Below are 14,561 nucleotides of genomic sequence, written 5' to 3'. Positions count from 1 at the left end.
ATCCCATGCATAACTTTACAAATCTCTATCATGTCTCTCTTTGACATCTTTCTCTAAACTAAGAAGTCCCAGACTCTTTATCCTTTACTCATAAGAAAGGGGCTCCAACCCCTTGTTCATCTTGGTTTCCCTCTGCTGTACTTTTTCCAGCTCTACAAAATATTTTTATGGTGTGGTAACCAGGACTACTCACAGTATTTCAAATGTGAAATACATTATTGTCTGTTTTATTTTCAGTCTTTTTCTAATAATTCCCTGTGTGGAGTTTGCCTTTTTCCATACATTCATAGATTTATTCTGTTTATGTTATCACTGGTCAGTAACAGAGTTCATATTTTGCATGTAGAAGTTTCCAACTTTAATTCCTGCTATCTTGATGTAGGAATGATCTTGGGTAGTGGGACTGGGGAAAAAACTTTGAGTGATTTCTTGGTTTGCTATTCTGAGAAGGCATTGAGACCCAGTATGGCAAAGTGGGTAGAATGTTGGAATGGGATGTAGTAGTGCACTTCGCCTAATCTAGCAGTGCAGCAGTAGTAGAAGCGTTGGGACGCTTCCAACGGACCTGCGGTAGCGTCTTTGCCGGGTCGATGACGCATGCTCTACCCGCTCATCCCCCCCATGAGTCACGGGTCATGAACTGTCTGGCTCAATCACCGGGCGCAGGGACAATGGTCTTGCCCCCAGGTGAGGATTAGGCTCAGACGCGTACGCTCCTCTCCGCACGTAGCCAGATGAGATCATGCATCACATGATGATCTCCCGGCCTCCCGCTCTTCCGGAACTCCCGCGCGAGTCCTCTCCTCCACTCCACACGCCCCTATGGAGAGTAACAATAAAGGTGCCAGGAGGAACCGGACAGAGCCCGGGAGACTCGCTAAGGAACCACGGACCTCCGGGTCTCCGGCTGCTGATGCGATCTCCACCAGATGTTATCTCCGCCAGTCTCGTCTCAGTTTTACGCTGACGGCGCGTGGCTGCCACTTTTCACAAGTTGCGTTGCTTTGAACCCGGGAATCCTCACATCCTCCAATTCTGCCTTCACCGCCGGGCTTGGGGAAGGGTTACGGAGCGATACCGAGAGTCCAGCTGGATCGGGCGCAGATCCAGGGACCACACTGCTTGCATCGCTTCGTCCTTCTGATCGGCGCGATCCAGAGACATCGCCCTAGACACTTCGTCCGACGGAACACCCGGTGATATGGGAGCTTGCAAAAGCAGGGCTTTATGACAAGCACGCTAGACGAACTGAAAGCCGCTAACGCAAATGCGCAGGGTCCCCGTAAAGAGAAGGGAGCTCGCGAAATTGGTTGAGGAGATTGAAGCTCAGTGTCCAGTGGTACTCCAGAGGGGGGGACATTGAACCTTAAGGACTGGGGAAAACATCGGGCTTAATTTCAAGACAGAGCCCGGCCGACATGTCGCTGCTACTGACGTGGAGACAATGTTTTGTCGCCGCCATCAGCCTGCAGACTCACGGCTCCCCTTGCTTTGTAGGTCACTTCTCGGATCTTTCACCTTCAATTTCAACCCCGGAATTTCTCTATCCACTAAATTGGACGCCTGTCACTCCTTCTGCTCTCCTCCTCGCTCCTTCGGGCTTCAACTCACAAACTCTCCGCCGCTCGGCCGCCTCCCCTGCTCCTCGGGCTTCATTTTCCTCGGCCACTGCACCTGGCCAGCCACACGTAATGGCGCTGGGTTTCAAAACTCTTGCAGAGCCGTATTAGCCCACGCATCTGCAGAAGAAAGAACCCTGACGGAAGACGATGCCGAATTCTTGCATTGTGCCCCCCGGCCCACTCCACAGATACCGGGTGGGGAGGTGATGGCATAGATTCAGCGGAGTTGTCGAAGTACCGCTTCCTGAGCCATAAAATCCTTCACCGAAGCTCCAAGAAGCTGGTGGCGGGGACGGGGAGTCACCACCCCTAAGTGTGAGAAGCATGCTCGAGGGCGTCATGGTGAGCCACCTAATGGTCCTGACGACTGGAAGACCGGGCCTTCGTGATGCTCCTGAGCCCCGCATAATTCTGCGATCTGGGAGAGCGCCAGTTCCGCCAGCAATGCCTTTAGCAGGGCAACGCCAAGCGGGGCGCTTCTACACCGGGCCACAAGAATCCTTTACGGCTTCGGCGCCTTCAGTAACCCCAACAATCAGATTAGTGTCCTACCTGAAGCCACCTCTTACGGTGCGCCTCTGAGTAGCTTACAAAGGCGCTGTCAGGGGTCCCCACTTCCTGGCCAGCCCACACAGAGCTTCTCTGCCATCCCCGCAAAAAACCCCAAGAACCCTACCGAAGTTTGTGAGCAGACCTACAGGAGGCTCTCAAGAGGCAGGTTGACAACAGAGGGAGGCTCCAGGGCCCGAATCCCCTTAGGGCGTCTGCCGCCAAAGAGAGCCTCCGGGCTGAATGCCGCAAGGCAATCACAGGCTTAAGGTGTAAGGACCCTGAACTGGCCGAGATGCTTAAAGGCTTGCCAGGATATCCGGGTCCTTCGCCTACCACGCTGGACCTCCCTGACCGCCAGCCCTTCCCATCGCCAGGAAACAGCCCTCGGAGGCAGGTGTTGTTTCTACCTGCCACTCAGTCCGACACTTCCGTAAAGATTGCAGGCTGCCCAGTAGGGGGGCCTCACGACTCCGCACCTAAAAGGGGTCTCCCCCAAGCGAGAAGACCCTCAGGGAGGCCCGCCCTCCCAGCCTTCTCCACCCTTTGAGCAAAACTATCCCTTGTTACCTGGGGGGGGGGGCACGGATTCGCTCGCTCGGGAGCCTCAGCAAGCATTACCCCAATGTGGGCGGGCATCCTGCAGAAGAACGGCCTCCGCACGGGGCAGCCGCGACGCCACGGGCCCCCCCCTACGCCTCTAAGAGCATCCGCCTGGCCACTCCACACAGCGCCTCGGAGGCCCAAGGTGAACCCTAGGCGCGGGGGGGCCCCAGCGCCCCGCGACCGCTTATCGACGCAGTGTCCGGGCGGCCTGATCAGTGGCCGGGTTGGGACACATTTGGCCTCGGCCGAGGGGAAAGGGGAGCAGGCCGGCACCAGAAACCCCCCCCCCTGCCGTAGAAATGGCGCGCAACTCATCGCCTCTCCCCATGGTCAGCGGGGAGAGCTTCGAGATCAGTAGCCCGCCGCCACTGCCCTCCCCTCCACGCGGACCACCTAAGACCCTGTGCATGGGCAGAACAGTGGTCAGCTGCCCAGAGAGGAAACTGCTTGCCATGCACCAACTTCGCGGGGAGCAGCTGACCAAGGGGCTCACATGAAGAGGCCCCGCTAACATGGCTTTGGAACACACACCTGTCTTTGTAATAAAAGAAGAGTGGCCTGGCGACATACAGAGATCTCAGAGCAGTAAATGCCCCTGTATCCAGCCCATTGGGCCCTCTTCAATCACGCGCTTACCCAACCCCCAACCTTATCCCCTCAGACTGGCTCAGGTCCTGGTTGTTGACCCACGAAGGATTGTTTGCTTTGTATCCCCTCTCCCTCTGAAGACCGAAGTACATTTAAAACTTGCCACGGTTGCGGTGCTTAACCATCAGCAGTCCGCGACAGCCAGATACCAATGGAAGGTCTTGGCTCCCCAGGGGATGCTCAACAGCCCCACTGCTTTGTGTCAATTCTTTCGTCTATCACTTTAGCCCCATTTCGCTTCGCCAGCGCTCGAGCTGCGATCATCCACATTGGCATGGATGATATCCTAGTACGACCGCAATTGACCATCCCCGCTGCAGCAGGGTGACGCTAGCTACGTTCATTAACGCTAAAACAAAGTCAGGCTCTATACATGCACCCCCCTAAAAGGTGCAGAAGAACGAGCCATTTTGTGTATCTGGGCGCATAAGCTCTTCCAATTCTACTCCTCGGGCCTCTGTCATACCGAGATTCAAATCCCAGACACGCTCACGCTTCCTCCAGCTGCAGCAGCTGCTCGGAACCCTCAACTGGGTCCGGCCCTCTTTTGCTCTCACCACCCCTCTTGCTCCAGCCCCTGTTTTCGCTTTTACTCCCGGCTCACAAAATCCGGGGGGGACAAGATCCAACTCACCCAGAAGCACAAGGACACCTTTCGAAAGCAGTAAAGGAGGTCCTAGCCCGCCCGAAGGGTGGATCCCGAAGTCCTCCCTCAAAGATCAACTTCTCTCACTCTTCCTCTTGGAACACCCCCCCTCTCCCTACCGGGTCCTAGGGGTACACACGGCCGCCCACAAACCTTCTTGGTTGAATACCGGCTTTATCGTTCATCATGTGCCCGCTAAAAAATCTTCTCCACCCCCCGGCCAGCTTTACGCAGATCTCTCTCATCAACCAAGGGCGCCAGCGCGACTGTGGTAATGGTGGGATGGGACTCGAAAAAATCATGCGTCATGCCTCTTAAACAGAACAGAGTTCCAACACCTCTTGAATGCCTCCTCACCTCTCAGCTGGCCCTAGAAAATTCTCGCGGGGAGATCCTCTTCCACCTCCCCCCCCCCAGACCACTGCACTTCCCTCTCCTCCACTTCTACCCTGTCCCATTCGCCTTTAGCGCCCCTGCCCCACTCCAAGGCGCCCCACTATCTTCGCCGACGGGGGCAAGCGTGCCGGGCCATTGCATTTCAACGGTAATGGTCAATGGCAGACCGGGCTTACACACCGCCCAAGCCTCCGCTTCAACGGGCTGAGCTGCCTGCCGCTGCCATTCTGGCCTTTCAAACTTTCCCCAACCCTTCAACCTTCTGAGTTTCCATTCCCAATACGCATTAGGCGCACGTGAACTGCCTCACCTCTACCGGAGCCTACGCGGCCCCCCGAATTCCACCTAAACCTCATGAAGGTCTTCTTTCCTGACGCCACGGAACCCTTCTAGCATCCCAGAACCTCCTAGTAATTTATAGGCTATATGCGCAGCCACCACGCCATCTCTCAGGCCCTCTTAGCTAGGGAAACCAGCACGCATGAACAACGCTTCACCTAATATCTCCACCCACTTTTCCGGCCCTTCCAGTCACGACGGATTTTTTTCAATTTAGGGCAAAAGACTTTCGCCGGATCCTGCAGCATCCTCTCCAACCAGGCGCAGTCCATGCGGCAAATCCTGGCGCCAACGTTCACGCTGCCCTCGGCCCCTCTCGTCAGACCCGGGGAGTAAACCCGAGGGGGCTCCTGGCAAATGATTCTGTGGCAAATGGACGCGAATCCCTGGTCCTCGCCCTAGCCCCTGAAGCACTCTACACGTAACCATAGATACTTACCGAGTGTGTCCTTGGCTACAATACTAATTCGGTGGCGACCACCAATCACGCCATCCAGCACCTTCTTTTATGCGATAACCGCTATGAGCCGTCATTCATGAAACGTGGATAACGCTCAAGATATTCCTTCCGCGTCTTTTGCTCAGTTCTGAATTAACTGGGGAATGCGTATAACACACGGGATTCCCTACAACAGCAAGTGCAAGCAATGCGCTGAAAGAGCAAATCAGTAACTTCAAAGAGATTTTAGCCAGACAAACCAAAGAAAGGGGAGTTAGTCTCCCATTTAGGCCACATACAACAAACCCAGTCTCAAAAGTACTTTTCACCATTAATCATCTAAATTTGCTCGCCTCTACCATCAGGACAACAGGTCACCCCATAGAAAGACACTTCCAGGCGAGTCAGACCCTCCCCACGCCCAAGGGTCTACTACCGCCAACTCCCCAGATCCGAACCTGGCGGGGACCGGCCCCCCTCATAACCTGGGAAGGGGGGGTATGCTTGAAGTCCTTCTCCCTACAGGTCCTCTATGGATCCCAGCCCGACATGTCCGGAATCGCTCGAGGAACTATGCCAAGCGAGAGCCAGGCCACACCACGAGAAGACGAACAGGCCTCCCCCGAGCACCCCATCCCACAGCCTCAGCAGACTTACAATCCAGCATCGAACGACCCGGTAATCCGGCCAACCCGAAGACTCCGCGAGGCAGCCGGCCGCCTCTAGACGCCTAAGAATCCCAAAGCTGCAGCCTTTGCGGCTATCACTGTGGATTTTACAGCCATCAGCAGCGCCAATACAACTACCCCCCCCACCGGGCAGACAGTCGGTCACCCCCCCCGCAGGATCCTCATCTGGCACGACCGCCGCCATCCTCCTTCCTCTAACCGGGCCGGAATTTGAGCACTTACAGCCGGAACATCCCCGATAAGTTAACTCTTGGAACTCTCCGGCCGCCTCCAGCCACTTGCATGTTATCGGAACCGCCTTCTTCCACGCACCTTGCTTTCGCAGAGAGTCACCGCAATCCTATAGCTTTGGTAACCATGCGTTCCGCTTATTTTGGGCTCATCGCATGCTCCAGTTTTCGGAAGTTATATTATTACGCTATTACTGCATCTCCGCTTCGCCTATCTGCCGGGATTCTCCACCACCGCCCTCGCCTGGCCACCTTACCCCAGGCTCCACCCCAGGAGTTCGGACACCGCCGCCATCAGCCTTCCACTCCGCCTTTCAATCCCTCCTGTCGGATCGATCGCGATGCGCCCTTCCTCAAGCGAGTCTGCCTTCCTCGGCGACTTCCTGTGGGAGGCCCCCGACTCATTTCCTGTACTATTGGCCAGTTGGACTGTGACTCGCTGAAGTCCAATTAACTCAGCTTTCATTGCCCTGGATGCCCTGGCCTCCTCGAAAGCAACAAGGAACTTCATTAAAAGCCGCTCTAGATAATCATGCCGCCATTAACTGAATCTACCAAAGCGGTGAGAGTGTACATAATATGCATTGTTTTAATCTTCCCGATGATTCCCAACCGTTTACGTGAGCTGCAAGAAATTGTATCTAATCGCAGTGTGATGTTTTTGCCCGCTGGTGGTCCGCCCTCTGGAGCTGGCTGCCGGAGTGGGATGGATTGAGTGCTAACTGTGTACAGCTCTGCGTTGTCTTAATTAGTGTGCCTTATTATCCGGATCTTGTTTCGCTCAATGCGTGTCTAATATTGCCTGTAACGCGGTGTGAGCCCTCGTGATTTCCCTTACCCGCAACCAAGTTCTAATGTTTGCACAAAGCGGTTTAATCAGCCTGACCAACGGGCGGAGGAGACAAAAGCGCTCTTCAAATGCAGCCTTCTTTAGCGCCGCCCCCCCGCTGTAAAAAATGCGAGATGTAGTAGTGCACTGCCGACTCCAGCAGTGCCGTGGTAGAACGTTGGGGACGCCAAGCGGACTCCGCGGCTGACCTTGCCGTCGTGATCGCACTTCCTACCTCATCCCCCCCATGAGTCACGGGTCATGAACTGTCTGGTCTCAATCACCGGGCGAGGGACAATGGTCTTTGCCCCCCAGGTGAGGATTAGGCTCAGACGCCAGACAGCTCCCTCTCCGATTTAGGCCAGATGAGATCATGTATCACATGATGATCTCTCCCCGCCTCCCGCTCTCCCGGAACTCCCCCGCAGTCCTCCCCCTCCTACACTCCCCGATAGAAGTAACAATAAAGGTGCCAGGAACCGGCAGACGGGAGACTTTCGCTAGGAGGAACACGGACCTCCGGTCTTCCGCCAAGCTGGCCATGCATCTCTCCACCAGATGTTATCTCCGCGTCTCGTCTCGTTCTTACGCTGACCGCGTGGGTCGACTACAATGGGATCTAGGAGAATCTGATTAATGTCCCCATTTTGCCATGGAAGCTTGCTGGGTGGCTTTGAACTACTTACAGCCTCTCTTGTCTGAACAGCTGGAGATTCCTGTGGCCCTTTCTGTCTTCCATTTAATCTATTCACCTGTCCTTCTTGTTCCACCTGCCTGCCTATCTATCACCTTAGATAAGCAGCCAGGGAGAATGAACCATGGCCTTAGATGTCTCTACACTGCACAGAGCATGGGAAATAAACAAGACGAACCTGAGCTCTTAACACTGCAAATATGATATAATAAGCATCACTGAAACCTGGTGGGATGAGTCTTATGATTGGAATGTAACTATTGAGGGGTATAACCTATTTCAGAGAAACAGACCAACTAGGAAAGGAGGAAGAGTAGCATTATACATCAGGAAGGATTGCACCTGTGAGCAGATTCATGAGTTATATCCTGGAAGCCAGGTTGAGAGCATCTGGGTAAAAAGTAAGAGGGAGAGAAACAACAGTTACCTCATTGTGGGGGTCTATTACAGACCCCTAAGTCAGACTGAAGTGTTAGATGTTACCTTCCTAGAACAGATGACTAAACTTACAGAAAGGAGAGAAGTAGTAGTAATGGGAGCACCCAAAGGGTGCTCACCAATGGCTCATCTTCATTCTGGAGAGAAGTGACTAGTGCCTCAGGGTTCTGTCTTGGGCCCAGTGCTATTCAATATTTTTATCAATTTGGATGACGGAGAAGAAGGCATGCTAATAAAATTTGCAGGTGACCCCAAATTAGGAGGGGTAGCTAACACCCCAGAGAACAGGGTCAAAATTCCAAGTGACCTCCACAGATTAGAGAGCTGGGCCAACACTAACAAAATGAATTTCACCAGAGATAAATGTAATATAGTACACTTAGGCAGAAAAAATGAAATGCTCAGATATAGGATGGATGACATCTGACTTGACAGCAGTACATGTGAAAAGAATCTGAGAGTCTTTAGTAGACCACAAGCTGAACATGAGTCTGTAGTGTGATAGAGCCAAGAAAGCCAATACAATTCTGGGTTGCATCAATAGAAGTACTGTGTCTAGATCAAGGGACATAATGGTAGCACTCTATTCTGCATTGGTCAGATCTCACCAGGAATACTGTGTCCAGTTTTGGCCTCCACAATTCAAGAAGGATATTGACAAGCTGGAATGGGGTTCAGAGGAAGGTGGCCGAAATAGTAAAAGGTATGGAATCTGTGCCCTACAAGGATAAATTTAGAGAGCTGGGTATGTTTAATCTGGAGAAGAGAAGGTTAAGGGATGACTTGATAGCCACGTTGAAATATTTGAAGTGATGTCATGTTAAAGAAGGAGCAAGCTTGTTTTCTGTTGCTCCAGAGACTAGGCATGGATTCAAGATACAGGAAGAGAAATTCTGCCTAAACATTAGGAAGAACTTTTTGACAGTAAGGGCTATTCAATAGTGGAATACACTGCCTTGGAGTGTGGTGGAGTCTTCTTTTTTGGAGGTTTTTAAACAGAGGCTGGATGGCCAACTGCCAGTGCCTTGACTGTGTATCCCTGCATGGTAGGGGGTTGGACTTGAGGCCATTGTGGTCTTTTCCAACTCTATGATTCCATTCTACTGAACTCTGCTATCATTCTTTCCTTTTTAATTACCACAGGAGCAGACTTGTTTTTATGTGACAAAGGTTCTCCCTATTAAGCCCTTGTTGAAAATAGTGCATGTGGAAGTAAGAACAGACTCCTTTCTCTTTTGGAGGAGTCTCAATATGTAAGGGTTGCTGCTCAAAGGACTCTGCAGCCAGGGTCTGGGTTGTCATAGAAACAAGACTATGCTTCCTTCCTGTGCAGGAAGGGGCACCTAATTGTAGCAGACAACAGCTATTTTAAGTGTTATGCAGTGGAGAAATTTCACGACATTTGGAGCTGGATTTATCCACATTTGTTGATTTTTAATGGTGTGTTAAAAAGTGCATTCAGGTATTTTTCTTCCATGGCATGCCTTCCTGAATATCTCTTGCATGTACTTTGCAGATCTAAATCTCTATAATTTGCCAGCTGTAATATTGAATTGATACTGATTGTTGCGGGACTGTTTGAGGCTGGAATGCGTTGCCATAGTAGCCATTTAGTAAAGGAACTGTGTGCAATTGTTTATTTCTTGAAGCAATATGTTTTTGTGTTGATATGGCATGAAAAGACATTTGTTACCTAAAGACCACTACAGACAGTTTGCTATCCAAAGGACGCTGCTTAATGCTACAACTGTGTGAAGCATTTTCTTTTAGAAAAGATGGTGAGGCTACATGCATCAATATTTTGGCTTAAACCGTTCCAGTCCTGCATACCAGCTTAAGCTTACTTAAAAAATAACTTGCATTGATCAACCCTGTCAATGGGCTTTAAAAATTCTAGAACAGGGGTAGGGAACCTGCGGCTCTCCAGATGTTCAGGAACTACAATTCCCATCAGCCTCTGTCATCTCCTGAACATCTGGAGAGCCGCAGGTTCCCTACCCCTGTTCTAGAACAAGCTGCATGCTAAAAATCAATAGATGACTGTAATGTAGTTGATTACATGTGGCAACCATTGTAAATGTACAACGTAATTGCTTCTTAGTGAAATCACTGTGTGCCTTTGTGAGGCTATCACTACAGAAACATTGTGTTGCCTCAGATAAGAAATTTGAAAAATTTAGGATGTCCAAATGGGGCAGAGGATGTGTGAGTGAGTGAAAATAATTCATTTTCACAATTAGCATAGAGATGTATGCAGTTCCAGTAGTCATCCGAAAAGATGGGAGTCTATCCCTTTTAGAGTGGAGGAATTAGTGAGAACAGACTCTTTGGCTTAGCAAAAGGTTGGGCAAGCTTGAGATCTTTGTTGCCAAGTCAGCTTTTGGAGGAAATAGCAACAGAGCTAATAACGTTTAACAAATTTATTGAGGAACAATAAGGGTAAACAAACACACAATGATCAAAGCAGCAGAACACACATAGTCCTAGGATATAAGTAGTGTTGAGAGGATAGGTTTGGAATAGATGAAGGGAATTTGGGGAGTAAAGGTTATAGTCACCTGATCTTGGAATGGAAAGGTCCAATGAGCTGAGCGACCTGTGCTTAGCTCTGGCAGAAGAAAGAACAATGCATTGGGGACAATATCAACAGACAGAGAGGTATCCAGAGATATTGAACACTGGCTGCTGGGAGAGGGGCTTCTTATAGGGGAAAGGGTTATGCAGGGGAAAGACAAGAGGCAGGCATCAACTTTAAGTGTTGAGTCGTTAATCTAATGGTTTTAGTGCTTAGCCTGATGGGCTAAGCTGGGAGTGCCAGGAGGTGGGGAGAGTGCTGAGTCAATCATAATTATAAAACAATGACAATGTAAATAAGGTGGCTGTTAGAGATAAGTCAGAGGAAGAAGTTTTGAGTTAATACAATACTGGCAGGAACATTTGGAGCAAATACATTAAGAAATCCTTTGTCTTTGCAGGGTGCATAGTCCAGGGCTGGAGCTAGGAATACTTTCTAAGGCAGGGGCATTGTGTTCTCTTAATCCATTTAGGAAGGGTGTGAAGCAGGTATTTTGCAAAGCAGATATGGGTGAGGACAAGTCCAGACAAGCCAATCCAAAGAACGGGCTCCCCATTTTGGCACAGCACTGCTAGGCACCCCAAGGGTTGGCAGGATGGGTCGAGACACTGTTGACTTAACAGGGTTTCCCCAACCTACCATGAGTCCGTTCAGTAACAACTACCTATTGTTGCAGTCAGACATTGGCTCAAGCAGGCTGCAAGTAGAGATGGAAGAGCAGAGGAGGAGGAGAAAGAAGCCCATTAACTTCACTAACCTGTAGTGATGTGGAATTCTCAGAAAGTGCGGAAGGGCTTGGCTCATAACCTCAGATGCTGATCTACATGCAGACTGCTGGTGTATGGTTGTTTTAATTGTTTGCTACCAAGATTACTTATGTGGAAAGTGTTGGTGGGGAAAGCAATGGCAAACTTCCCCGTAAACATAGTCTGCCTAGTAAACATCGTGATGTGACCTCACCCCATGGTTCAGTAATGATCCCATGCTTGTATAGGGGACTACCTCTACCTTTAGTGTTGGTGGGATACATATTTTAATAATTTATGCTTACCATGGCACTAAATACATTCATGGATGGGAATGTTAGTTGCTATTATGGCGTGCAAGCATGGATTCTCTAGTTGCAAATATTTCACTCTGTTAGACTGTTGGATTGTTTGAATTAATACATTGTGCTATTTTTCCTTCCTCAAGGGATGGCAAATACAGGACTATATGACTGATTCTGTCAGGTTGCTGTTAAACACCCTATACAAAAATGTAATAAAGTCATTGTACCTCTGTACTTAACAGATTTTTCCTTTACTATCAATGTCACTAACTTTTATGCTTATGAAAATATGTAGATAGCTATGCCTCTGACTGAGTTGGTCCTTTCCAACAGAACCTTACCTAAAGATTTATAAGCCTCACCAGCTTTGTAATTCTACTGGCTGGCAACTTCGTCTTCTGTGGCCAGGTGACCATGACTGAGAAGGACCCAGAGGTGCAAGTGGAAGAAGATGATGACGAACTTGACAGTAAACTGAACTACAAGCCCCCTCCCCAAAAGACTCTTCAGGAATTGCAGGAGCTGGACAAGGATGATGAGAGCCTTGCAAAGTACAAGAAGTCCCTGCTGGGGGATGGCCCTGTGGTGGCAGGTATGGATCACCACCTATGACAGAAGATCCTCAGAGTGGGGGAAAGCCCATATTGGCATTGTTGTGCAGTAAGGCCACTATTGTTTCAAATGGATAGAATCCAGAAGTACCATCTGATAAATAGGGAATGGAGCTGTGTTTCAGATATCATTTACTTGTTTAGGTTTTGAAATGGTGACTTCCTAGATAACTTGTTTTCTCTTTCCTACGTTAAAATCCACACACTGTTTTCTCCTTTTGATGAATAACCGTTATCTTCAGTGTTAATGTTGGAATACCCATTTAGCATTTGGAAGATCCTGTTCCCCAGCATTTTCAGTGGGCAATTCATATTATTTAAAGTTGAACAATTGCCCTATGGGGGCTGTTGACAGGGGTCTTTCTAAGAAATGAAACCTGGGAAATTGCCTAGACTTCTTGTCTGATTTACAAACTGACTGTCTCTGGTTTCTGACCCCACAGACCCCACAACCCCCAATGTGACCGTCACTCGGCTTACACTGGTATGTAATTCTGCGCCAGGGCCAATCACCATGGATCTCACTGGTAGGTGAAATTCTCTTCCTTTTGCCACATAATGAAACAAATGGAATGGAATACAGGAAGAGGGTTGAGCCTATGAAAACTAAAGGGATTAATATTGTTTAGGGGAAGCAGTAATAGCTTTTGCTACTTGTATAATGCATTTTGAGTGTTTACAGCAGTTCATATGCATTTTCTTATTGATTTTTACAAAAGCAGTATAAAGTAGGACAATATTAAGATAGTCACATTATAGATACATCTTAGATTCACAAGTATACCAAAACTTTGCAGAGGTGATGGATTTATTAAAATGATCGGCTGCCAGTTAGATGGATCCAAATGGGTTTATGATGGCTATAGGGGATTTTCCTGTTGACACAGTTGGTGTGCCTCTTGACGCCCTCTGGAATCAGGAAATGACCTAGGCCAGGGGTAGGGAACCTGCGGCTCTCCAGATGTTCAGGAACTACAATTCCCATCAGCCTCTGTCAGCATGGCCAATTGGCCATGCTGGCAGCGGCTGATGGGAATTGTAGTTCCTGAACATCTGGAGAGCCGCAGGTTCCCTACCCCTGATCTAGTGCTATTTACATGATTAGTGCCCTCTCTAAAGTGTTAGAGTCCACATAGACCCTTGGTTTGCCCAGGAGCTACAGGTGATGAAAAGAGAAGACATGGGCAAAAGTTGGTTTTAAAATGTACTCTGTGGTGGTGATAGTGGCAAAGAAACAGCACCTTTCCACCACCATTGCAGTGTAGTCCAGCAGAGCTGTCCCAGGCAATCAGAGTCCTGTTGACATCTGGTCTGCAGTGGGTGGTGGATTGTATGGTGGCCCATTGTGACTGCTTTGCTCAGCACTTTGCAGATGAAATTGGACTTTATATTAGCAGTGACATAGTCAGATAAGGTTAGGGTGCCTATCTGCCTGGATGTTCGGAATACTTTTCAGTTTTAATTTGTTAGCTGTTTCAGTGGCCCTTGTGAGGGCAGAATGGCAAGGTATAAAAGTAAAATAAAACTAAGCAAATAATACATGTGAGGAGGAGTGGATGTTTGTAGAGCAATAGTGGAGTGTCAATAACCACAGGGTGTTTGTGGCTGCAAATTGAACTGAAGACTTCCTTTTTAGCCAGATGTGATCCCTTAATTCACATGCACATCCTAAGCTTTTTGCCCTATTTTAAATTTTTTGAAGAAAATATAGTAGTGACTATAAACCTATAGGTTGTAGAAAATTACCCAAATTACAGACTTCCAAGATTTGCCTAGTCTAGTGTTTGGTCTAGTCAGTGGTTCCTTAGAGAACACTCTGGTTCAGACTACAGAAGCAGTCGTTTAGAAACTGCCAAGTCTGGCAGCCGTTCGTGTTCCTAACTTCAGTACCAGCAAGAGTCAGGCTTCACCTTATAAGGGCTTCTTATTTGCCACAGGAAGTTACAGCTCAGCAGAGTTTCAGTGCTTCCTTTTCAGCTGAAATCTTCAAGGGGAACAACACTGCAAGCAGTTAAAAAACAAACCACATGTTATGCTTTTTAAACTCACATTCATCTTATGCTCATCAAGCAACAGCTATCCTATTACCGAGCTTCCTTTTGTTCCAGAGGAAACTGTCCAAGAAAATAGCTCAGGGAATTGTGCCTGCTGTTTCAAAGTACAGTGGAATGAAACAAAAGTACACCATGTGAATACAGA

At 49.1% G+C, this 14,561-nt stretch overlaps 1 protein-coding gene across 8 annotated transcripts in view; it reads left to right on the top strand.

The window, feature by feature from the left end:
• The window catches only part of ARHGDIB (Rho GDP dissociation inhibitor beta), a 32,212-nt gene that overhangs the window by 10,534 nt on the left and 7,117 nt on the right, over positions 1-14,561 (top strand). For 6 of the 8 annotated variants that reach the window (XM_048501867.1, XM_048501860.1, XM_048501864.1 and 3 more), the window contains exons 2-3: positions 12,085-12,343; positions 12,806-12,889. In XM_048501867.1, coding sequence (XP_048357824.1) covers positions 12,166-12,343; positions 12,806-12,889 — 262 coding nt within the window. In that variant the 5' untranslated portion in view covers positions 12,085-12,165. Of the gene's footprint in view, positions 1-9,463; positions 9,588-12,084; positions 12,344-12,805; positions 12,890-14,561 lie in introns of those variants that run through there. The other 2 variants (XM_048501862.1, XM_048501863.1) reach the window with 2 other exon arrangements.

The sequence above is a fragment of the Sphaerodactylus townsendi genome, linkage group LG06, assembly GCF_021028975.2.
Source record: "Sphaerodactylus townsendi isolate TG3544 linkage group LG06, MPM_Stown_v2.3, whole genome shotgun sequence".
Classification (NCBI taxonomy): Eukaryota; Metazoa; Chordata; class Lepidosauria; order Squamata; family Sphaerodactylidae; genus Sphaerodactylus; species Sphaerodactylus townsendi.
Note: the sequence above shows the minus strand (reverse complement) of the source record. Positions and strands in the feature narration are given on the sequence as shown.